The sequence below is a fragment of the Megalobrama amblycephala genome, linkage group LG9 (genome assembly GCF_018812025.1).
Source record: "Megalobrama amblycephala isolate DHTTF-2021 linkage group LG9, ASM1881202v1, whole genome shotgun sequence".
NCBI lineage: Eukaryota > Metazoa > Chordata > Actinopteri > Cypriniformes > Xenocyprididae > Megalobrama > Megalobrama amblycephala.
The window spans coordinates 4397738-4422495 of record NC_063052.1 but is presented as its reverse complement, the minus strand read 5'-3'; the positions used below and the strand labels follow the sequence as shown (position 1 = coordinate 4422495).

The 24758-nt window shown below is 37.7% G+C and overlaps 2 protein-coding genes across 2 annotated transcripts; one reads left to right on the top strand and one right to left on the bottom strand.

Moving 5' to 3' along the window:
• The first annotated feature begins 14 nt into the window (after nucleotides 1-14).
• Nucleotides 15-20760, top strand: kpna6 (karyopherin alpha 6 (importin alpha 7)). The gene is made up of 14 exons (XM_048201256.1): nucleotides 15-172; nucleotides 6150-6283; nucleotides 7560-7655; nucleotides 7862-7961; nucleotides 8040-8134; nucleotides 8990-9121; nucleotides 9222-9310; nucleotides 9449-9548; nucleotides 10088-10251; nucleotides 11049-11127; nucleotides 11231-11356; nucleotides 11549-11676; nucleotides 16512-16690; nucleotides 16926-20760. The coding sequence occupies exons 1-14, from the start codon at nucleotides 169-171 to the stop codon at nucleotides 17111-17113; spliced, it is 1614 nt and encodes a 537-aa protein (XP_048057213.1). The 5' UTR covers nucleotides 15-168; the 3' UTR covers nucleotides 17114-20760.
• Nucleotides 20761-22679: 1919 nt separating this feature from the next.
• si:ch73-130a3.4 (uncharacterized protein LOC664763 homolog) lies at nucleotides 22680-24726 on the bottom strand. The gene is made up of 4 exons (XM_048201255.1): nucleotides 24550-24726; nucleotides 23697-23889; nucleotides 23520-23621; nucleotides 22680-23427 (listed from the first exon to the last, which is right to left on the bottom strand). The coding sequence occupies exons 1-4, from the start codon at nucleotides 24627-24629 to the stop codon at nucleotides 23197-23199; spliced, it is 606 nt and encodes a 201-aa protein (XP_048057212.1). The 5' UTR covers nucleotides 24630-24726; the 3' UTR covers nucleotides 22680-23196.
• Nucleotides 24727-24758: the final 32 nt, after the last annotated feature.

Below are 24758 nucleotides of genomic sequence, written 5' to 3'. Positions count from 1 at the left end.
TCGTAGGACACAAATTGGAAACGCTCTCATTATGTTTGTCTCCTTCGGCTCTCCGTAGATCACCGACATATTGTTTGTGAGAAGCAAATTCTGGAAGACAAGGAGAGTGTTAAGATTACAGCGTTGATATTACCAATCATCAAGGCGTATATCAGTAAAGAAAGTACGATGGGTAAGTATTCAACCTATACTATTTTTTGACGAGTTATTTCTGTTTGTGGTTTTTGGGGAGCAAATCTGTAGCCGAGAATCCGAGAGAAGCTACATCATGTCAGTTAAAGCATGAGTGTAAAGGGCCAGTTAGCTTAGCACATTGCTGTACTCGACCTATAGGTTTACCAGTGAACCTGAGAGCAAATATTTGAAGCTAAAACGCTTTTCATACAGGCGATTGTGAGATGTAGTCGAGTTTACTGAAGTGGAAGGTGGTTTTGAGGCTTTGCCGGTGGAAACGCTTGGTCATGTTTAGTCAGATGTTGTGAAATCGTCTCATGTTTGAATCCTACATAGTTGCTGAAGAGGAAACACGACAACATTATACGTTGAAGAACCCAGTGAACTGTCATGTTTCACAAAAATGGTGTCTATAAATGTTGTCTAGGTAGACAGCTGACTGGGTTAAACAGACTAAACAACTGATCTACAATGTCAGCGAGTTCACCAGTCAGCTGAAACATGTGACCAACCCTGATAGCTGATAGTTTCTGTTTTAAAACTGTTTATCAGATGTTTATTCATAGTTTACTTCACCGAATGGAAGTAAATGGGCTGTTTCTTGTTGAAACCCCATGGTTAGGTTTTCAGGAGCAATAAAACATCACGCATGATGCATGTCTGTTAAATATTACTTGGATCCCCGTTTTAGAGAATACTGTAGTATGGGTTGTTTGAAGGGAGGAAGAGGTTGGGACCGAAATGATACAGACAGGACGGTCGGATAGGATGCCAGAACCTGACTGATGCTGACTTGCTGTTACTGGTCTTATAGGCTACTATTTCAAAGAATCATCACAGTGGAAATTAATGTGATATTTGGCAGCTTTTCCATGGCAATTTAGAGGTTTTCACACACCATGGCATTTCAGTTTGTAATTTGAGTGTCCTGAAACCTGAAGGTCAGTTTAGGCTGCACTTTTTCAGATAGTTCTTTAAATTGGGTTTGTCATTGCTTTACATGGTGCAAATTTTATACTGAAATTCACCCATTAAAACAAATCAACAATCCGCTCAGCTGCCCATTTCCCCCATTTCTTTTACACTCAGGGATCAACAATGTTTTTTTTGTTTTTTTTTCTCCTACTGGCCCGGTTAGGCTGATGGTTCAGATTTTTACTGGCTCCTGCCTGTTCTCTTTGGATCTTCTTGAGTTTTTAAAAATGTAATGTTTAAATTTACAAGATACAAAGCATACTAAATGATAAACCCATTTGAATCAGCGCTTTTCACGTTGGCCCCTGGCCATCATGCAGTCCTTATTGTCGAGTCATTAAACTATTTTATACTGGTCTTTTGGCACTAAAACTCATTTTGGAGCACCATTTGCAAGTTAATATTTGGATAGTCTATGCCCTGAGGCTGTCTGTCCCTAGTGCTGCGTCTTTAAGCCATAGCAAACACACTCCTTTAAAATAGTTCTGCGACAGGGGCCCAGCCCACACTGCTATTTGTGAGGCCCATGTGATGGGCAACTATGTCATGGAGCGCTTGAGTCGGGTTGAGGCACAGCCTGCTTGTCATCCCATCTAAATTTGTAAAACAGAGTCATTATCATGTTCTTTCAGAATCAAAACATGAACATCCTACTCATCCTCATGTTATTCCAGACCCATATGACCTCTTTCTTCCATGGGGCAGAATAATATCCTGGCCACTTTACCCAATATATAGCTGCTGTGCTGTTGGCAACTAACAACGAACACTTTGTATTTACTCTTATGTACTGTATGTTCATTTTTTTGTGCTTCTTTGTCGTTCGTTCATCAACTTCATTTTTTCGTGAAGCATTTTGTTGTGCGTCAGCTGTGATAAACAGACATCCACTCTCACATTGCGTGTGTAACAGTGGCCAGATAGTGAGAGTTGTGCTGTTAAACCACTGCACACTGATGGCTGTTAGAGAATGAGGTGCTTAGCGTCATTGGTAGTGCATTCACCTCACATGCCAGCAGCGATCGGGCTGGTTTCGAGACCAACTCGGAGCAGGGTGGTTAGGATTGGAGTGTGAGTTTTGGAGGCAGAGGAATGAAAAGAGGGGTGTGTTTGTTTGGGTTAATTTCAAATATCAACAATGTCCAACAGTGTAGTTCAAATACTACTTACTGCACCTTTTAAGAGGTGTGTTTCAAGCATGTTACGTTGTGAAAGGCGAATCACGACTACTTCAGTGTAAAAGATCTAAACCAGCTCAAAAGGAACTACCAGTGACGTAAGTGCACTCTGATTGGTCGAATGGATGCGGAACACCAGCACCTGCCATTTAAAAAAAAAAAAAAAAAGCCATGTACACAGTCTATATATTTACTCCATGAACTACGGTAACTCTACAAACATAGAAAACAGTGATAGATGGACCTCTCAGCCTTACGGTAAAGATAAAATCCAGCGTGACTTTAAGCGGACCAAGCGAAACATGATTATTTCTGCTTGGCTAGTGACATTGGGCATCAACCACGCGGCAAAAGTTAATACTTTTTCATATACTGTCTACTTTCTTTGTATAAAAGGCTCTGGCTGAGCTGTTCTTGGCACCGTCAAAATAAAAGTCACAGCAACAAGTGTAGTTTACATCACTTCAGAGTTCATACTGGCGGTGCAAATGCAACCAGGAAAATGGCCCGTATGTTTTTGTTTTTATTCAAAGAAGTAACCAAAACAATATACAGTTGACATTTGAGACTTAATGCTGTAGAAAAGCAATTAAAAAAATCAGGAAGAGTGTTTTCAGCTTGTTTTTTATTTTTACAATTATGATTTTTGTCATAATCGTGTAGCCCTACAATATAATGAAAGTGAATGGGCACTGGGGCTGTCCATATGATTCAGACGCTATATTCCAAGTGTTTTGAAGCTTTTTTTTTTTTTTTGAGGAACTGACGAATGAGTTATTCAAATCTTGGCATCTGCCATTGCCCTCCTTATGTTCATGAGAGAATTAGTGATGACTGATTTATGAACAAATATTCTTTTGTTCTTTCAATGATTTGTTCTGAATGATTCATTTGCTAATCTGACTGATCAAGTTCTTAAGTTTTGCTTATGAGTATGACTCAATCTGGTTATGATTTTGTGTTCTCTTGAAAGCTGAAGTCTTCACTGCCCTTTTATTTTAGTTAGATGGGAGGAAAAGCAACTCATTACAATACTGTTCAAAAATTTGGCGCTAGTATGATTTTTTTTTTTTTTTTTTTTTTTTTTTTTAATGAATGAATTAAATGAATACTTTTATTCTGCATGCATGCATTAAATTAATCAAAAGTGACAGTAAATACATTTGATGTTAAAAAAATATTTCTATTTCAAATAATTGCTGTTCTTTTGAACTTTTTATTCATCAAAGAATCCTGAAAGAAGAAGAAAAACAAGTTTCCACAATCCAAAAAATATTAAGCAGCACAACTGTTTTCAACATTGATAATAATAAGAATAATAAAAAGATTTCCAACTCCAAGATTTTGAACAGTCGTGTAGATTATTTAAAAGTTCTTAAACTCATACGGGTTCGTATCAACAGTGAATGATGACGAATGTCATTTTTGGGTGAACTATTCTCTTTAAGCCATGGCCTATATTGCACCTGAGGAGCTCAACTGAAATGCATCCTTCCATATGTTGGCAAGAAGGCCTCACCCATCTCACCCAAAACCTCACCCATCAGGGAGACTCATTTCTAACAACAGCAGTCAAGCAGTCATACTTGTGTAAGTTCTCTGTTCCAGAACTGCAGTTTTACTGACTGAAGGTTGTGAAGGTCTTCACATGGTGCCAGTGCTGATTTTGGGATATTTTCCTCCTTTGAGACTGTACAATGAGATCATACAGAAAGGATGGGAGCAGATCCAAGATCAGCAGCTGTACCCTCAGGCACTTTGTTTGTTAGCACCCTGATGTGCATTCTGTAGCATTAGCCAGTCATCATTCGTAGCCTCCTCTGCTCTCAGTGCCACACAAATGCTGAGACAGGCTGCTTTAGCTGCTTGCTCATGCAAACAGTGTTTAGACACCCTCAATAAAAGTGGTTTTGCTCACTAACTCCGGGTGGCTCTGTTCAAGTGTGTTGTGCTCAGCACAAACAGACCAAAGTGAGTAATGAAGCTGGAGATAGCTGCTGAGACTGCTGAACAATTTCTCCTGGAGTCATTGTTATGCTTTGAAAGGAAGGGTTTAATAAGCTATGCACTTCCACATCCATTTAAGTCTCGTTATTGACGACGTGTGCGCTCTTGCAGATGGCACACCAATTGAAATTGTCATAGCTGTTTTGTTTTTCCCGTCAAGATCCCCAAATACATGAATATCTTCTTTGTCCACAGCAGACAATTTGTGCAGGTCTTGCGCTCATATTTTCCTCACTAGCAACTCATTGACCGAGATAAGTACTTAGCCATCTGCAAATTGGGATGAAGAGTTCAAATCAAGCTCTTTATTCTCATTCGACAGGTACATGAAGTTTGTTTTATACACTGTCATTCAAAAGTTTGCTGTCAGTAAAATAAAAGGCTGCAATTATTTCATTTTAAATGCAGTAAAAACGGTATAGTATTGTGTGATATTACTACAGTTTAAAATTGTTTTCTATTATGATATATTTTAAAATGTAATAGATTTTTTTTTAATAATATTCAGAAGAAACATTTCTCTTATCAATGTTAAAAACAGTTGCTGCTAAATATTTGATATGAAAAATCTTTTGTAACATTATAAATGTCTTTACTGTCACTTTTGATCTATCTAATATTTTCTGAATAAAAGTATACATTTCTTTAAAAAGAAATCTTAATGACCCCAATGTAAGCTCATATACTGTATATGCTATAAAAATAGACTGCATGGCCAAAATTATATGGACAATGACTTTTAATTAAAAGGTTTGGCAATTTCAGCTACACACTGCGTTCATGTGGTCTTGAGATGCTCCTACATCTTAGCTGTGATGTCACATGGTCAAGCCAGAAACTAAAACAAATAAACCATTTTCTGTTTTAGCACTGGTTCATACTGCTTTTGTTTTATAGGTGAGGCACTGAGATTTGGAAATCGCTAATGCTAATCTTGCATATTACTGGGATCAAAGTCCTTTTCAAGCAGTCTTTTCACTCAGTGGCCATATTAGCAACACCTCCAGGTAGCTATTTCAGGCATCCAGGACCACAGTCTATTTGAATTAGGAAAACTTAAAATCTCAAACTGCTTGGCATAGTCACATTTAAATAACATATTTCAAATCTGCAACAAAATCTGACATGAACTGCCACTGCCCCATTAATGTTGTTTGTAGCATTCAGGCTGGACCAGCTAATGTGCTTGTGCGCTTCTGAACGACCGGCGCTTCTAATGACTGCAGTGACACAATGACTTTACCAATTAGCAGTTGGCTCTTTTATTTAGAAGGTGGGGTTTATTTTGCCATATCATGTTGTAGCACTTTCTCCCATTCTTAATAATGTAAGTGCAGTGTCTTGGTATATCTGTCTTTGATAGTATGCAGTGAGAGGGTGGTTGGTTACCATGGTCTATCTTTGTTTGAAACGGACTATTAATGTGAACGGGTATCTGCTTACTGTATCCAGTGTAGACAGCGTCCGTGACTATAATGGGTTCAATTTGCTTTGACGGGACGCTCACTTCGAGTGTAATCATGAGTCAGCCGTTAAGTGACTGAACATCATTGGGCGGGGCCTGTGGTGTGATGTATAACTGCTTGTCGATATCTTTCTCTGGAGGCAAACAAGCTGTTTTTGGAGCTTGATTAAATGCTTTGTTAATAATTAGGAGGATGTTTTAAGCTCTGAAACTTGCAAGATTTTTTAATGGTACAAAGACCTCTTGTATGTCAAAAGATCAAGGCAAATTATATTTTTCATGTTATGAACCCTTTATTTGTCTTTGTCTTTTGGAGATGTCTAACGTTTCTGACTTGTCTTAATCTGCAGAGCCTTCAGGAAGTCCTGCGAAGGATAATTTCAGGATGAACCGCTATAAGAATAAAGCACTCAACCTGGAGGAAATGCGTCGGAGAAGAGAGGAGGAAGGCATTCAGCTGAGGAAACAGAAACGAGAGCAACAGGTGACTCCTTTTTTTCTTTCTTTCTTTCTTTCTTTTGGTAATCTAACAATATTCAGGTACAGAAATTGAATAATCAAATGTAAAATAACACTACATAGTCTTCACTGTGTAAATTAAATACAATTAATTGTTATTATAGCTACAAAAGTGACTTTCTCTTTGTATTTTGTTGTTTTATTAATTTGACACAGACAGTAGCAGGAATATTAGGCTGCTGTCACTTTAAGACCTAATGCACGGATCCAATATAATGATACACATTCATTTTCTTTCTCCGTTGTTTACGTTCACGTAAGCCGTAAGCCATAAGCGACTGTTTTTACTACTCGCTGAGACTTGCATTTTGACAATTTTGCATGTATGTTTCCTCTCAAGCACAAATAGACGAGAAAGAGAGTGTTCTGAATTGAGTTTTCTTTCACGTCTTCTTGCGCTCAGATGGTTTAAAATCACTTGAATGGTTAAACTAACAGGACATAAAAAAACGTGCAAATTATAAACATTTGCTCTATGATGGTTAAACTTTGCAATTAATCAGAGGATCATGTGCGTTTCGAACCGTGGTACCTGGTAGTGATGGCGAAATGAAGCTTTGCGAAGCACCGAGGCTTTCCCCTCAAGTGTATCGTAAAAAGGTTCATTACTCGAAGCATTTCAACACAGTGCACACTAACGACATCTTGTGGTCAAAAGGTGGAAAAACTGCTTTTGCGTCCCAGACGACGCAGCTATTTTTGGACTGTTTCGTGTAATAAATCAGTTTGTGCTATGAAAAGCATATAAAACAATGCAAATTATTATTATACATAAAGTCTTTCACGTGTCATTTTACTTACACAATTTGAATAAATGAGAAAAAAAATTTTTGACAAAACGAATCAAGCTCCGATACAGTGCTTCAATGTGAGACGTTTCGTTTTTTTGAGACAAGCTTCGAAGCCTCGGTGTCAAACGTCACATCACTTGTGCCTGGTCCTTAGGGATCAACTACAGTGCGATCCCTATAGTTGACATCGCACATCCTCCGATGCGACTATCACAGATGTGCACATTGAGATGTTGATACTAAAACGATATATCATGCAGCCCTAACACACACACTTTAATATCAGTGCAGTCAGGGTGCATTTTTTTTTTTTCCCCCATCATTTCAGAAGCCATGTTTTCTCTGCACCCTGAAATGCATCATGTTACAGAATGCTGTCTCACGTTAAATTTAACTGTCACATCAATTGATGCGATTTGCACCATCGATTCTCTCTATTTCTCTTGGCAGCTGTTTAAGAGAAGAAATGTGGAACTGATGGGTGAAGAAGGGGGAATGTTTGACAGTCCACTCATGGATTCCTACGTCTCCTCCACCACAGCCCCAGTGAGTTCAAACCTGAAATGCACAGTTTGCTTTCTCCCATTATATCACTTACAGGGTGAGGTAACTCTGAGACTGTTGTTAGTAGTGCATTATGACCCCTTAATTCAATAAGCACTATTGATTTGTTCTTCTCAGAGGTGCAAACCTGGACTGAAAACAAATTACTGTCATTGATCTAGACCAAGTTTGTCCTATGTGTTTTTTAGGATGGAGTAATTACAAGAGACATGGTTGAAATGCTCTTCTCGGAAGATCCTGAACTACAACTGGTCACAACACAGAGGTTCAGAAAACTACTTTCCAAAGGTGTGTTACTCAATCACATGTCTGGAGTTTCCTAAAAGCATGCCTGAGTTTTAATAAATCAATCTTGGTGTTTTTCAGAACCAAACCCACCCATTGATGAGGTGATAAGCACACAGGGAGTTGTGAATAGATTTGTTGAGTTCCTTCAGAAAAGTACAAATTGCACATTACAGGTGAGTTTTGATAAAGTAATATTTATTTATTTTTTTCCATTTATAATTCTAAAGTAGTGTTGTCACTGGTAGTGTTGGAATTTCCAACTTTGATACAATACCTTAAAAAATATAGACATTCAATACCATTTTCGGAAATGCCATATATATACTGCCATAAAGATAATTTATCTCATAATTTTTTGATAATTTGAGTAATTTTGTTGTAATAGGGAGGCTTTATTTAAATCTTTGAACTACATTTACAAAAAAGACAAACAGCCAGTAATAAAATAAGAACAAACAAATTGCAAATGATAGCATTAATAAATGCAATAGAATAAAGGGACAAATGAAATAAACATGTTTATTTTTTTTTTAGGGTCTATCAATAGTATTCAGGTTAGAAATACTACAGAAATGAAAGTAATCAAATGTAAAATAACTGGATATTTTTCATTGTAAAAATCAAATGCAGATTAATGCTTGCAATTAAATTTACAAAAGTTATTCAGTCAAAAGCAGCAAATGATTTTCTGTCTTTTGTTCATTGATTAACATGACAGACAGCAGGTTTATTAGGATGCTGTCACTTTAAGAGCTTATGCACAGATCCAATACACTGTTACACAACATGCAAATTCTTCAACTATTTACGTTCCAAAAATAACTGTTTACCTGAATACTCGGCAAGGCAGGCATTTTGACATAATTTTGTATGTATTTGACCATTTAAGCACAATAAGCCATGAAAAAAGTCAATTTGGTACATCAGTATTGATGCATATTGAAATATCGATATTTTTGACAACATAATTCTAAAGTCATGTCCTTGAATGTGTGTTTTTTTTTCTCTTTTTTTTTTCTCTCTCTCAGTTTGAGGCCGCTTGGGCACTGACCAACATCGCATCTGGGACATCTCAGCAAACAAAGTTTGTGATCGAGGCCGGTGCCGTACCTGTCTTTATTGAGCTTCTCAACTCCGAGTTTGAAGACGTACAGGAGCAGGTACGAGTTATAAAGTTGCAAGGGATAAGTCACCTTGTTTTGTTTGAGCTAAATGAGTATGAATCCCCTATGGGTATATTAATGAATCTTTGTGTCACAGGCTGTTTGGGCTTTGGGGAACATTGCAGGAGACAGCGCTGTGTGCAGAGATTATGTGCTAAACTGTAATATCCTTCCACCTCTACTAATGTGAGTGCTAACATGAGACCACAATACTTGTGTTTATCTGACATAGCAGTGAATTTAACATCATCTGCAGAAAAAGACAAACACTTTTTGCTGAAGATGAGGATTGATTGTTTTCTTAATGATACTTCTTTTCCCCAGGCTGCTGACCAAATCAACTCGTCTCACAATGACCAGGAATGCTGTGTGGGCCTTGTCCAACCTCTGCAGAGGCAAAAGTCCACCCCCAGACTTTGAGAAGGTCTGTACTGCTTCTGACCCTTGGCAACACTCTTAATTTCCTTGTTTTAAGAAGACACTTGACACCACTAACGACATGTATAAAGTACCAGCAAATGGGTGCCATGGCGATACTAAAATTAAAATAATACCATTGTTTCTACAGTATCTGTACACTGGCAACTATCTTAAACACCTTAATATGAAATATTAAACTGAAATATATATTAAAATAGAAAAGAGTTATTTTAAATTTTAATAATATTTCACAGTATTACTGTTTTACTATATTTTTGATTAAATGAATGCAGCCTTGGTTGAGTATAAGAGCTTGAAAAACGTAAAAAAAAAAATTACCAACCCCAAACTTTTAAATGGTAGTGTACGTTAACTAATCTCATATTATGTATTATATGAAAAGAGTGTGTTTTCGCACACACACACACTTCATTAATATCAGTGCGGTCAGAGTGCATTTTTTTTCATAATTTCAGAAGCTAAGTGCTTTGTTTTCTCTTAACCTGCCGTTATCATAATGAAAGCTCTCTTTTGCTCTTGTAGGTGTCTCCATGCCTGCCTGTGCTGTCCCGTCTTTTGTTCAGCAGTGATTCAGACCTGCTGGCTGATGCCTGTTGGGCCCTCTCTTACCTCTCTGATGGGCCCAATGAGAAGATTCAGGCAGTTATTGATTCAGGCGTCTGCAGGAGGCTGGTGGAGCTGCTCATGTGAGTCAGCTGTTATGACTACATTGTCTTTTCTAGGTCATATTTAATTTCTAGGTCATATTTAACGTCAACACGAAACTGCTAAACTTGTAAGTCCTACAGTGACATATTTTATAGTGAAACTGAATATTCAGCAGGCCGTAATGAAGGATGTGGTCTTGAATAAATCAACCATAGTTGTTTGTTTGTTTAATAAAAAACGGGATAGTATAACAAGACAACTTCAGGAAAACAAAAGTAGATGTTTTATAAATTATTCATGCTATTATTTTTCCATACAACAAATGTATTTTGTGAACAGTAGACGTCAAGCTTAAGATGCATCATAAATGCTGTATTCCAAGTCCAAAAGTACTAAGTATGATCTGTTTTGATTTCATTTTTAAAGCTCAGTATTACAATTGCAAAATGTTTATTGGCAGAATTTTTTTATTATTTATTTGAGCTTTGCATAAACTAGTGGTTCTCTGAAAATACTTTTAGAGATAAAATTATTTAAATTAATACTTAATAATAACAATATAAAATCAAGATGTGAACTGAAACTATATTTCTTATTAAAAAAATGTTTTAATTGAAAAACATACAGTTCTAGAAACTGCTAAAATCATAAATGTGGTTTATTTGTTTATCAAATTTGTTAATACAAAAAAACGCAGAAATACAGAAAATATCTATGTATATCAGGGGGCCTTTGAATATTGTATAGGGCAGCAGGGACCCTATGACTCAAGAAAGTTGAGAATCACTGATTTAAACTTTTTGTTAGATGACCCATTTCCTTTTTTTTCTTGCAGGCACACCGATTACAAGGTGGCATCTCCTGCTCTGAGGGCCGTTGGAAACATTGTTACAGGAGATGACATTCAGACGCAGGTGTGTTTGTGTGAGCAGATGCGTTTGTTCTTCATGTATGATTATCTCTGGCTTAAGGCAGGAGATGGATGGTCACCTCATCCTCTCTTTTTCTCTGCCCTAGGTGGTGTTGAACTGCTCCGCTCTCCCCTGCCTCCTGCACCTGCTCAGTAGCGCCAAGGAATCCATCAGGAAGGAGGCGTGCTGGACCATCTCCAACATCACAGCGGGAAACAGAGCACAGATTCAGGTACACCCTGACCCACACTCCACATCTGCTACCCAGAGGGCTCAGCTTGTTCATCACGTGCGACAGGGTTATGGCTGCATCCTCAAGCCTTCGAAGGAGTGAACTTGTTTGTAGTGTGAACTTGGGATTTATTTTTGGATTTAAGAATGACTAATCCTCTGTTCTTTTTCTCACTGTAATCTTCATCTGCAGGCTGTAATAGATGCAAACATCTTCCCGGTCTTGATAGAAATCCTACAGAAAGCAGAATTTCGCACCAGGAAGGAGGCGGCTTGGGCGATCACTAATGCCACGTCGGGTGGCACACCCGAGCAGATCAGGTGAGCTCTGAGTGTATGAACAGCACGTCTTAAGCATTTAGACAAGCATTTGTCGTCAAGACTGCCATACCATTTGCAATCACTGTTAATCAGGTCAATGACATGATGCTCATTTTTGGTGACCGACATGGCAAAACATACAGATCAAATAAGAAGACAGGAAGAGATATCAGAGAGGATCACTGCAGACCCTTATGACTGTCAAAGTCAATAAGTCTCTTTAAATATCAGATATGACCTTTTTATCACTTCTTTAGTTAACATGAACTAAGAATGAACTGCACTTCTGCAGCATTTATTAATCTTAATGTTAATTTCAACATTTACTAATACATTATTAAAATCAAAAGTTGTATTTGTTAATATTAATTAATGCACTGGGGAGTAACATGAACAAACAATGAATGACTATATTTTTATTAACTAACATTATTAAAAAAAAAATGACTTGCTCATTGTTGGTTCATGTTAATACATTAACTAATGTTAACAAATGAGACCTTATTGTAAAGTGTTACGAAAAGTTCTATATGGAAGCCTAAAGGGTACTGTCAGCTGCTTCATATAGAACCTTTTGGGGGTTTCCAACATGAGATCAATTTTTTGGATTTAGTTTTTTTTTCTTTTCTTTTTTTGATTAAATTTAATTAAACGGCTCATAAACACTTTATTACTAGAAAAAAATAAATTAACTTGTTAAATCATTACACAATACGTTAAATAAATAATTATTTAAGACATTTCTCCTTAAATAGAACCTTTCTGGCATAAAGGATTCTTTAAAACTGAGTGTTTAACTTTAACAGTTTTAACTTTAGTGTACGAAACCAATGTGAACACAGAGTACACAAAACATGACACGTTTTAAAGGAAAAAAACAAAACAAAAAAAACTTTATCGTTGACCCTCTTGTTTGTCATTGACCCAATTGCCAGCCTATAATTGGTGGCTTTCATTTCATATTTACCCTCTTTACTTGTCTGTCAGACATTCTTTTTTTTGTCTAAGTGAGCGATTCTTGATCAAAATAAGCCACACTGTGCGCACAGATTGATTGTCAATATGTCTGGCTTTTCGAGACCGTCAAGTCACATGACATGTTGATGAGGATCATGCTCCAGACTCAAGTTGGAGCTGACCTCAGAAATAAATTTGCAGGATTCTTTAAGTTTAGAATGGGATTTTGGGATTGTTCCCACAATCTTCGTCCAGCCAAGTTGGGCCTTCTCAGATGGCCATTAGCATGGCACAGCATAAGCGCTAATCTTAGAGAATCACCAGGGAGCATTTTTGATGCGTTTATCCAGATTGAATTGCAGTGTGGTTTTCATGCTGTCTAGTGATATCACATAGTTTGGAAGTAGCCGTGTGCTTAAAGTGTTTATTACTTAGAGCAAATTGCTTTAGTTTTTATCAGACATACACTTATGACATTTTCCCACAGCCAGTACAGTGCTTCATTAAATGTATCAGCCCATGCTGACTTACAGAGTGCTTCCTTTAGCATAAGCTTAGCACAAACAACTTACCTCATCCAAGATATCATCTAATCGTATTTATAATGTACGAGTCTGCGTTGTTACATAAGTGTGGTGTTATGACTTGACATTATTATTCATGTGTTCATGTGTTATGAATAAGCTTACTTTTGGTTTGTGTCCAAGCAATCTTTTTTACGTTAACCTTTAGTTAAGCTGTTTCTTTGTTTAATTTTAGATTTAAAGGTGATGTTCTTATTTCAACTTTATAGGGGTCTTGACATGTGTAAATGATTTTACATTCTCTCACATGAAGCACCTGTTATGTAGTGATTTACAGGTGGTACCAAATTAATATTGTGAGTTTTGATCATAAGTCTCCTAAGGTGAGCTTGAGAGTGTCAGATAATTCCTTCTCAAATTATGGAGCACCAGCCTGGAATTTCACCATGACATAAAAGAACAATCAAAGATTGTTGATCAAATATAAATTATGTAGATTGGTCAGATGACAAACTTCCTTCAATCTGTAGGATTTGTGAGTTATCGGCCAACTTGTAGAGCCTCTTATGTATTATCAATATAAGACACAGGTGTAATAAAATTATGATGACTAACACAACTACTAAATGAATACCATGAATGATAAAGGAATAAAGTGCAAGTGATTAAGTTCAGTTTGGCTATGGCAGAGTTATGTTATATTATGGAAATTATTCAAACAAATAAATGAAAGATTATTTATTAACTAGCATCAGCTATATTGCCACTAATGTAAATTTGAAAATCATATACTGATAATATACAATAATGCCAAGGTCTCTGGAATGAGGTTTGGTAAGTGATATTTACGTTCCACGTGGTCGAGTGAGCAGTCTGATAGCGGTGACGTCTTCTTCTGGTTGTGCTGGGTAACAATAGAGTGGGGAAAGGAGCCTGACTCTGTTTCAACAGCCTTTAACTTAAAGTTCTGTGGGATGCTGGTCTCCTGGAGTACCAAAAAGGGTCCTAAAAACACGCAGATGAGGCCCTGACATAGATGCAGAAGGTCCTTAACTGTCTAGAACACTGAAACAAAGGTATCTTGAAGTGAAGGTTTACTCTCCATTTAACTTGTTGCAAATGTCTCTGTATGTCTTCTGACTCTCTGGTCCAGAGCTTTAGGAGTTCGCCAATCTGCTTTTGTCTCTCTGGCATGGAGACTTGGGAATTGCTGCATCTGTTTTCATCTTGCTGGGCGGAGACTCTGAATGTAGTTTATCTTTTAATGCCTCCATAAAGTCCTCACAGACTGGAAACTCAGAACTTGGTTGTATCAAAGCGAACGTTCTTTCACTCTTCTATTTGTCTTGTTGTCGACAGACACAAGCATGTGGAAACTGAATGTACATCTGTATACTGTAACTGCATGAGTGATTTATAATGGGCTCTATTTGCTTTCGACGTGACACCACACTCACAACCAGTGTAGGCAAGTGTCAGCTGTTAAGTGACTAAATGCCAGTGGTTGGGACCTATGGTGTGGTGATGTATAACTATTTGTCGATGTCTTGCTCTGGAGGCAGTCATATGTAAATGTATTTGCCCATGTGACATCACAAATCCCACCATATCCAAATGAGTCGTTTTTGGAGCTTGATTAAATAAATGCTTGGTTTATAATGAGGAGGACGTTTTAATCTATGAAACTTGCAGTTTGTTTTAATGGTACAAAGACCTCTTATATGACAAAAGATCAAGGCAAATTTGATTTCTCATGTCAGGACCCCTTTAAATTACGCTCTTCTGATTGGCTGTGTTTTTTGATTGACTTCGTTTCATATTCGTGTCATGTCTGGTGGACATACTGGAATCTTATCGCATCGCTTCTGTTTAGGACACGGTGTAAGGATAGAAAATTGTCTTTGACAGAAGCTCGCATAAATCAAAATACTTACTAATTAAATTTACTAATAGCGTAATGAAAGTCTTTCTTGCTTCCACATTGGTCCATGTTACATGTTTTGTAGAATCGGTGAAGATCAGGGAGGGGAAACTGGAGCCAGTTGAATGCCTAATGTTGTTCTCTTGCTGACCTTGGGATGTTTGACTCGGTCTGAAGCATTTCCATCTCAGTTGCAGTGCCAGTGCTCATGGCATCGTTGTGTCTAAATCTGAAGTGCAAACTTATGTTTCACGCAGTGATTTGATGGGCATGGCTTGCCAAATATAAATTCCCTTTTTGTAAAGTCATCTTCAGTTATTTGTACTAAGGGAAATTAGATGATGATGTTTATTTTTTATGAGAAAATTAGTACTGAAGGACAAATGTCCTCCCAGTCGTACTGGGGCATGTCTAGTTTTAAAAAATGATTAATTTCACTAATTACACAAAGCAGCAAAGGGAGAATAAATATTATGTGCCAAAAATAATTAAAGGGATAGTTCACCCAAAAATGAAAATTTGATGTTTATCTGCTTACCCCCAGCACATCCAAGATGTAGGTGACTTTGTTTCTTCAGTAGAACACAAATGATGATTTTTAATTCGAACCGTTGCCGTCTGTCAGTCAAATAATGCGAATGAATGGGAACTCCAATGATAAGAGTCGAAAAAACTTGCATAGACAAATTCAAATTAAACCCTGTGGCTCGTAACGACACATTGATGTCCTAAGACACGAAACGATCGGTTTGTGCGAGAAACCGAACAGTATTTATATTATTTTGTTACCTCTAATACACCACTATGTCCAACTGCATTCAGCATTCGCTTAGTAAGGTCTGATCGTGCTCTGACAACTGAAGTGATCTCTCGCGCTTATATTTCAATGAGTGCAAGACATCACTTCCGTTGTCAGAGCGCGATCAGATCTCACTAACTGAATGCTGAACGCAGTTGGACATAGTGGTGTTTTAGAGGTAAAAAAATAATATAAATACTGTTTGGTTTCTCGCACAAACCGATCGTTTCGTGTCTTAGGACATCAATGTGTCGTCATGAGCCGCAGGGTTTAATTTGGACTTGTCTATGCAAGTTTTTGACTCTTATTGATAGAGTTCCCATTCATTCGCATTATTTGACTGACAGACGGCAACGGTTGGAGTTAAAAATCATCATTTGTGTTCTACTGAAGAAACAAAGTCACCTACATCTTGGATGTGCTGGGGTTAAGCAGATACACATCAAATTTTCATTTCTAGGTGAACTATCCCTTTAAGTCAGATTTTATTTTTTTTAGGACAGTGTTCCAATCAGGAACTTATTTAGATTATTTTAGTATTATTTCCTAATGATTAGAAAATTAACATATGATGACACACATGCTGCTGCTGCGTATTCATTCTCTTATGCTTTCATCTGCTTCTTTTCTGTAGGTATCTGGTGAATTTGGGCTGCATTAAACCTCTCTGTGATCTGTTGACTGTGATGGACTCCAAGATCGTGCTGGTGGCTCTGAATGGTCTGGAGAACATTCTCAGACTGGGCGAGCAGGAGGCCAAACAGAATGGCAGCGGCATCAACCCTTATTGTAGTCTCATAGAGGAAGCCTATGGTAAAATGAATTCACCAAATCACCATTTACATAGATATAGATAGACCAGCAGATAGACATATATAGACCAACATATAGACAGACAGATAGATCGATAGATGGATAGGTAGGCAATATTTAAAAAAAGTTTTGAAAGAAATCTCTTATGCTCACCAAGGCTTCTTGTATTTGATAAATAATATAGTAAAAACTGTAATATTGTGAAATATAAACTGTATCTCTCTCTCTCTGCCAGGGTTGGACAAAATCGAGTTCCTACAGAGTCATGAAAATCAGGAGATCTACCAGAAAGCCTTTGACCTCATCGAGCACTACTTTGGAGTAGAGGAAGAGGATGCTAGTCTGGCACCACAGGTGGATGAGAACCAGCAGCAGTTCCTTTTCCCCCAGCAGGAGGCTCCCATGGAGGGCTTCCAGCTATAACCAGCCTTCAGACTCTTCCCGGCCGCCCCCCTGACCTTTACGCCCCTCCCCGCACCGCGTATCCGTACTAAAACAAACGTCGGAAACACTCAGAGCGCAGCGATTGACATCTGGGTGAACCAAATTTCGACCCGCAACCCATGACCCAGACTGATTTATTTAAACAATGAGGTGTGTTTTAAGCAGGGGAACCAATCATCTGCCCTCCCACACCCAAGAGAGAGTTGGATTTTAGTTTCTTTCAATTTCCCCCCCCTCAATGATGCAGCTAAATAATCATCCCCCTCAGGTAGAAATCGTGGAGCTGTGCCCTTTTTTCTTTTTCTTTTATTTAAGGAAAGGTATGCTTCAGTTTTCCCGTTTCACTGAAAGATGAGAGAATCGTTTACTCGTCTAATGAAAATCAGAAAATACTGATCTTCATCCTTATCTTTTTGATCCTGGTTGGATTTTCATTAAGTGTTGCGTTGTAGAATTTCTTCTGTTCATTACTCATATTCTGGCAATTAAAAAAGCCTGGTTATATATATATATATATATATATGGCCATGCTTTGTAGACAAAACTTTACCGTAATATCTGCAGATGACTATTTAAGCACTCTTCAAAGGCTTTCTGGAGCTGTTTCAATTTTCTTAGTATTAGTATTCATTGACTTCATCATTTCAGACCATGCTGGGTGTGGAAACGACAGGAGTTCATGTAGAGTCTGTTTGACGTGGTGGTGGGTGGTGTTGAAGTAATCCAGGTATTTTAGTAAAGGAGTATCCTAATATAAAAAGTCATTACTGTTAAAAGACAATGACTGGTAAAGAGGGGCCCAAAGAGCCCATTTAGTAAAGATAATGCCCATTTTTCTTTTTTACCAGTCAGAGGTGAAATATCTAGTCGTAGGATATTTGTGGTGTGCAGTGTTATGAATAACTCTTCTTTTGATCAAAAGGCTTTAACTTGAAATGTGTTCTGGGCGAAATAAGCACACATCTGAGGGCCGGTTTGATGCACATGATGGAGTCTTAATTCTGCTCTTTTTTTTCTTGTCATTAATTGGAGCATAGTAATACTGGGTGGTTCTGATAACTTCAAGGTGTTTGTTTCGTGCAGCCCTCAGTATGTGCATGTTGGGGTTTTGCATGGTGTTCTGTTGGTACCAACAGCCATTTTGTATCCCTTGCCAGATCTTCAGCGATTATCTCGCGCTCATTAGCTGGAGTTGTCCTGTAGTTTTGCAGGTGCTGTTGGTATGGCAAGGAATACTTATTTATATAATGAATAATAATGAAATATATGGGCAAAAATATATATATATAGATATTGTTATATTTGCACACACCTTGCACACATGCATACAAGACCAGCATACACTTCATAAACATGTACACTTACAGATAAGCATAAAACCGAGGGGAAAATGACTTCCATAATCTCCAAACGTCTTTTCTTTTTTCCATTCTCTACGTATGCGAGTAAGTTCACGTTGATTCATTTCACCCTTTGGCACTTTTTGAGTTGATGCACTAAAAGTTAAAACCTCCAAAAACACCTGAGTTTGATGAGTTGGACTGCTGTGGATTTCAGACAGAGGGCATGAAAAGTTTGAATATTAACCTCCTGCACCGTATGAAATGTTCTGTGGTTTACTTTAAAACTGTGAGTAAACTTTCACGTCATTTATGGAAGCATTTTCCTCTACCTCCATAATACACTGACTAAGGGTGCGAGAGAAGGGTGCTTCTCTGAGTGAATGCTAGGGGTCAATTGGTTTAGTATGGGCCTGTATCTATGAAAACTTAGACGTTGACTGACGGATGATGTGGGAAGGGAAATGATGCAAAGTTTAGAAAGGCATCTTGGCATCTGTTATTAACGGAGCAGCATCCTGTTTTTGGTACAGATGTGTTTTGGTTGACTAATATCTAGAAGTTATTTCCTTCTATAAATGTCAATGTCTGATGCGATTCCTGATCAGAACTGATGACCGAAAGGAGGTTTCCATGCTAATTCGGGTTCAAGAACCTTTTTGAATTTGAGACACTTGAATTTACCTTTTTGAAAATACCTCTTCACAATCTTATGTACCTTAACAACAGTTTCAAGGTGAATATCATACAGGGTTTTTTCTTTAAATCGGTTCAAATCCCAATTCTGTGTGATATTGGATGACATTTACTGCATTTACAGGTCCATCTCAGAACGAGAATGCTGCAGTCCAGATTTTTTTTTTATCAGAGAAATGGGGAAAAATAAGACTGAGATCATATTGGGAGAAAGGAAAAAAAAAACTATGCTTATAAAAAATATCTAATGGCCTACAAGACCACCGGGTGGATTCTTATGTTGATCAAAAAAGCAAAGAAATTATCTCTTAATGGAAATGCACTCCTATTCACAAAAGTGCCAATCAGACCAACAAAGACAAGAGGCTGATGTGTATCAATCTGTCTTTGATTTTCTTTTTTCTTTTTCTTTTTTTTTTTTTTCTTTATTTACTTGAATGTGCACATATTTTGTGCAAATATTGCTGCTCTATTTTCTTATCTTACAAATTAGCGGTTACATTGTCTGCCACAGTTTCATTATGTGATGGTCTGCTACTTGTACACCAAATTGGTAAACTCAAAGGTATAAAGAGAAAAATGCATAATTTATTGTGCTGCATAATTAATACTTTTTATCAAGGCCAATGCAATGTTGAAAAACTGTCTCAATGTGTACTGTTTGCTTAGCTTGTGTTCATTTTGAACGTAGTTCTTTGGCATAAAGGAAGAGAGGATATTAATGATCGAAGGAAAAACTGTATTTTTTTTTTTTTGCCCTCTGAGTATTTTTGTGTCTGTGTAGCTCTTTTCTTGTTTATAAGCGCACTAGCTGACCACGTAGACCCAACTGTGTTGTTCTGAGTCTGACTTCCCTCTGTAACTAACTGTAGCACAATTACAGCAAATCCAAATCAGTTCAGGCCTCTTTTGCAGACATTTTGTTCTCATTTAAGGACATTGCTTTGAGAAGCCAAAAGATTTAAAAAGAAACACTCACACACAAAAAAACAAAAACAAATCTGGGTGTCTCATGATCTTTGTGTCTCTGTGAATTACACTTGAACCAGAAATTTAACGATTATATTGTTATATTGGCACAATTTAAAGATGAGCGCTGCTCTTTACTCCTTTAAAATAACTTCTGAGAAGTGCAGAAAACAATAAAATATTTACAAAAGGCCACAAATAAATGAAATTAGGTCTTTATGGTCTTCCGTCCTAGATCTTGTAGATGTTGACATTTTGAGACTTTTTGTCTCTTCCAAACTTGGAGCTGATGCATGTGGTTGTGTAGTAATGCTGACTCACCTGTGTTTACAATGCTACATGTTTAAGTACTTTTCATACACCATATTAAGACTTGCCCAGGTGGATATTGTATCCTGGTTTGGTAATTTCTTTCCTTTTAAATGTATTTATATTTAAATCTTTTTTTTTTTTTTTCCTCCTCTGCCTACAATTGCCCATACTGTGACTGACTTTACCGACGATATGAATGAGTGACGGACACACAAACTGAACATGTCACACAAACATATACATGAACAATTCTGAACAAATGTTTGAGTTTTTTCTTTTTGTCCAGATACAAATAAAATGATAAAACACCTGGTTTGTAAACTTACTTCTGTAACGTCAGTATAGGAGTAGAGTTAACTAGCTCAAGAAGGAACATGTTTAATGACAATCTTTCAAGTTACCATTACTTCCACAGAGAATGTGGTTTTAGGTAGACCAATATTGGTTTAAATTGTCTTTGCTTTTCCTAAAGACTTGAGTTTTCTCATACAAACCATATCAAATATATTAGTTTAAATAACTAGTTTCTGATTAAATATATTTATATAATATATATTATGAATAAGATGTCCATTGTTTTGTTGTGGCATGTACGTTACTTCAGTTTTTCTCAATTTTAAAGATGCATTTCCTGAAAAATTTATCAAATTATAATCACAATATCCAAATATACTGACCACATGTTACTATTTTTCTCATATACTTGGACATAACAGTTCCTCAATATAATTTTGGTTCTCTCAGCAGAAAAAGAAATGTCTTCTGACTTTCAACTGTTTTTTTTTCCAGCAAAAGATTCACCATCTGAGATATAATCTGAACTAATTTCACAGACATTTGAAGAACAGAAATGAAATAATGAGTCCCTGAACAAAGGCCAGTGGGTCAAGTAGCAGTCAGTATCTGGTGTGTCCACCAGCTGCTTCAAGTACTACAGTGCATCTCCTCCTGGACTGCTGCACCAGATGTGCCGGTTCTTGCTGTGAGATGTTAATCCTCTCTTCCACCAAGACACTTGTAAGTTCTCAAACACATCTGGGTGGACACATGGTTTGGTACTACAAGGACAATCAGCTGTTCTTCCTATAGCACTATCTTAGGCGTCCTACAATACAGACATTGCATTTTATTGCCTGTCCACATCTGCATGTTCACGCAGGAGATCAGAGACCCTGGGCATCTTACTGTAAAAAGGTCTCTTTAGTGTCCTAAGTTATTCGAACTGTGACCTCAATTGTTGACCACCTGCAAGCAAACTGTATATTTTATTATATATATATATATATATATATATCATAACGTTATGACCACCTTCCTAATATTGTGTTGGTCCCCCTTTTGCTGCCAAAACAGCCCTGACCCATCGAGGCATGGACTCCACTACACCCCTGAAGGTGTGCTGTAGTATCTGGCACCAAGATGTTAGCAGCAGATCCTTTAAGTCCTGTAAGTTGCGAGGTGGGGCCTCCATGGATCTGATTTGTTTGTTCAGCACATCCACTGGCTTGCCTTTTTCCCATAGTGCATCCTGGTGCCATGTGTTCCCCAGGTAAGTGATACACATGCACCTGGCCATCCACGTGATGTAAAAGAAACGTGATTTGTTAGACCAGGCCATCTTCTTCCATTGCTCTGTGGTCCAGTTCTGATGCTCACGTGCCCACTGTTGGTGCTTTCACCGGTGGATGGGGTCAGCATGGGCACCCTGACTGGTCTGCGGCTATGCAGCCCAATATACAACAAACTGCGATACACTGTGTATTCTGACACCTTTCTATCAGATCCAGCATTAACTTCTTGAGCAATTTGAGCTACAGTACTCGTCTGTTGGATCGGGCCAGCCTTCACTCCCCACGTGCATCAGTGAGCTTTGGCCGCCCATTACCCTGTCGCCAGTTCACCATGGTTTCTTCCTTGGACCACTTTTGATAGATACTGACCACTGCAGACCGGGAACACCCCACAAGAGCTGCAGTTTTGGAGATGCTCTGACCCAGTCGGCTAGCCATCACAGTTTGTCCCTTGTCAAACTCGTTCAAATCCTTACGCTTGCCCATTTTTCCTGCTTCTAACACATCAACTTTGAGGACAAAATGTTCACTTGCTGCCTAATATATCCCACCCACTGGTGCTATGATGAAGAGATAATCAGCGTTATTCACTTAAACTGTCAATGGTCATAATGTTATGCCTGATTGGTGTGTATTTAGTAGACAATAATATTGTAATATTTATTACAATAGAGATTTATTCATACTTATCCATTCACACATAATTAGAAAAACACAAAAGTGAAATGCATGCATAAGACATGGCTTACAAATTATGTCACAAATAAAATGTTCATTTGAGAAATGAATACACGCGACATTAAAGAAAGTCCGATGACTTTGCAAGTGTTTTACTATCAAACTACATATCAATATCACATATACATATAAACATATCTAACATAATGTTGTGGCTTGGCATCCACCTTTGTAAAAATGAAGCAGAATTCTGTCAAATTACACCAGACTCAAAAAAAAAAAAAAAAAAAAAAACTTTTTTTGGGAGGTCAAGAAAGAAAAGATTCTCTTAGACAGTTGAATGCTTTTGGACCATGTATGTGGAGAGTTTGGTCAATCAGAAGATTTGAAATTCAGTAAGCACAGACAAATCCTTAAATTCCCTTTGAAATAATAACCGGGAATTTATAGAAACATGGAAAGATGCAAACATGAGATATACATAAAGTTCAACATTTTATAGAATTTTAATTTTCCCCGAGTAGAAATTGAGCTTGTGTTCCAGCTCTTCATCTATGAGGTTCTTTCCACTCAGATCCTGTAGAAGAGCAAGCACTATGTTCTTTGCCCTTTGTTCTCGTTTTTTCACGTTCCTCATGTCCCTCTCCAGACTCTCCACTCTAGCCAAGGCTTCACTGAGTCTGGCCTTTAGACCAGTGGGATCTGCTGGCAATGCATAGGAGTGGTCCTAGACGAAAGAATGAAATTTTTTACATTAAAATGTTTGTGTCACATCGCTCAGTCATAGCAGCTGGGCGCAAAATTAGTACAAATACTCACAACGTTAGGCAGAGGTTTAGTCTCTTGTAACTGCAGAGAACAGTCTACTGACAGGCTCTCTTCAGCCTTCCTTGAGGTTCTTGTTTTCCTGGTTGACACTGGCTAAAATGGAAGAAAAAATATTTAAACAAGCCTATTGACTAGCTATCAAATCCTTTAATCTAGAGGTAGACCTACTCTTTGTAGATGAGCCGGGAAATTGAATACAGATGGTTTAGCTCCATCTCTGACCCTGACAGTCTGACCTGTCCTGTCCAAGTCCTGCTCCCTGAAGTGCTCACTGCATAGCACAGAGGAATCACTGACGGAAAAACCTTTCCTTCTTAGGGCAATTTCCCACTGCTTCCTCAGCGCTTTACCTTTAGGAAACCTTCAAAGTGTGAGATAAGTTAGATAGCCAGAAAACAACAGTCAGATTCACAATCATATTATGTCAGTCACTCAGATGAAACGAGGACCTTTTAAAAAAAAAAAAAGTATGTTTAGAGAAAAACATCAACATAGATGAAAAATCTTGATTTAGTTTATAATTTAAACCAGGAGTTTAAGTTTCAAGAGGTGCAGTTTATTTCCAATTTCTGAAATAATATGAGAAAGTCTCAGAATAAAAGTCGCTCTGGAACCACATTAATTTGACCTGTCACGTTTTTTTTTTTTTTTTTTTTTTTTTTTATATATACCTGAAACGTCGGAGTCATATCAAACTAAAGTTTGACTTTGCTTCATTTTCGTTTTTTTTTTTTTTTTGTCATTTGTTTTAGCGAAAGATTGTGGCACACAGCTTGGCTGTTTGGTGGCGCTGCTCCAAACAGTGATATGGAGTTCGAGAAAGGTCGTGATGAGTCGAGTTAATACAATTTTAATATAATACAACCGGACGCTTTATAAGAAATCATATAAACTTTACCTTTAATATCTGTTATACAGTCTCAGCTTTCAGGAGGCTAGCTTGTTTTGTTAGCTTAGTCTGGCTATGTCAACATAACGATATAACGACCAAATACAACCAGAAACAATTGTTCAATCTTACTTGTGAAAGGTAATTCCCCGGGATTTGGTCAGGGTTGTGCGGCGGTTTTTACAGCCCCAAGCAACACATGAATCAGGCATTTTTGTATCTCCAGAGAGAGTGAGTTGCCCGGTCCAATATGGCGACGACACTGACGCTCGCGAAACGTGAAGCTTCGAAACATTTATGAATCTCTTGTGTCGAATCAGCGGTTCGAAGCTTGTATTGAA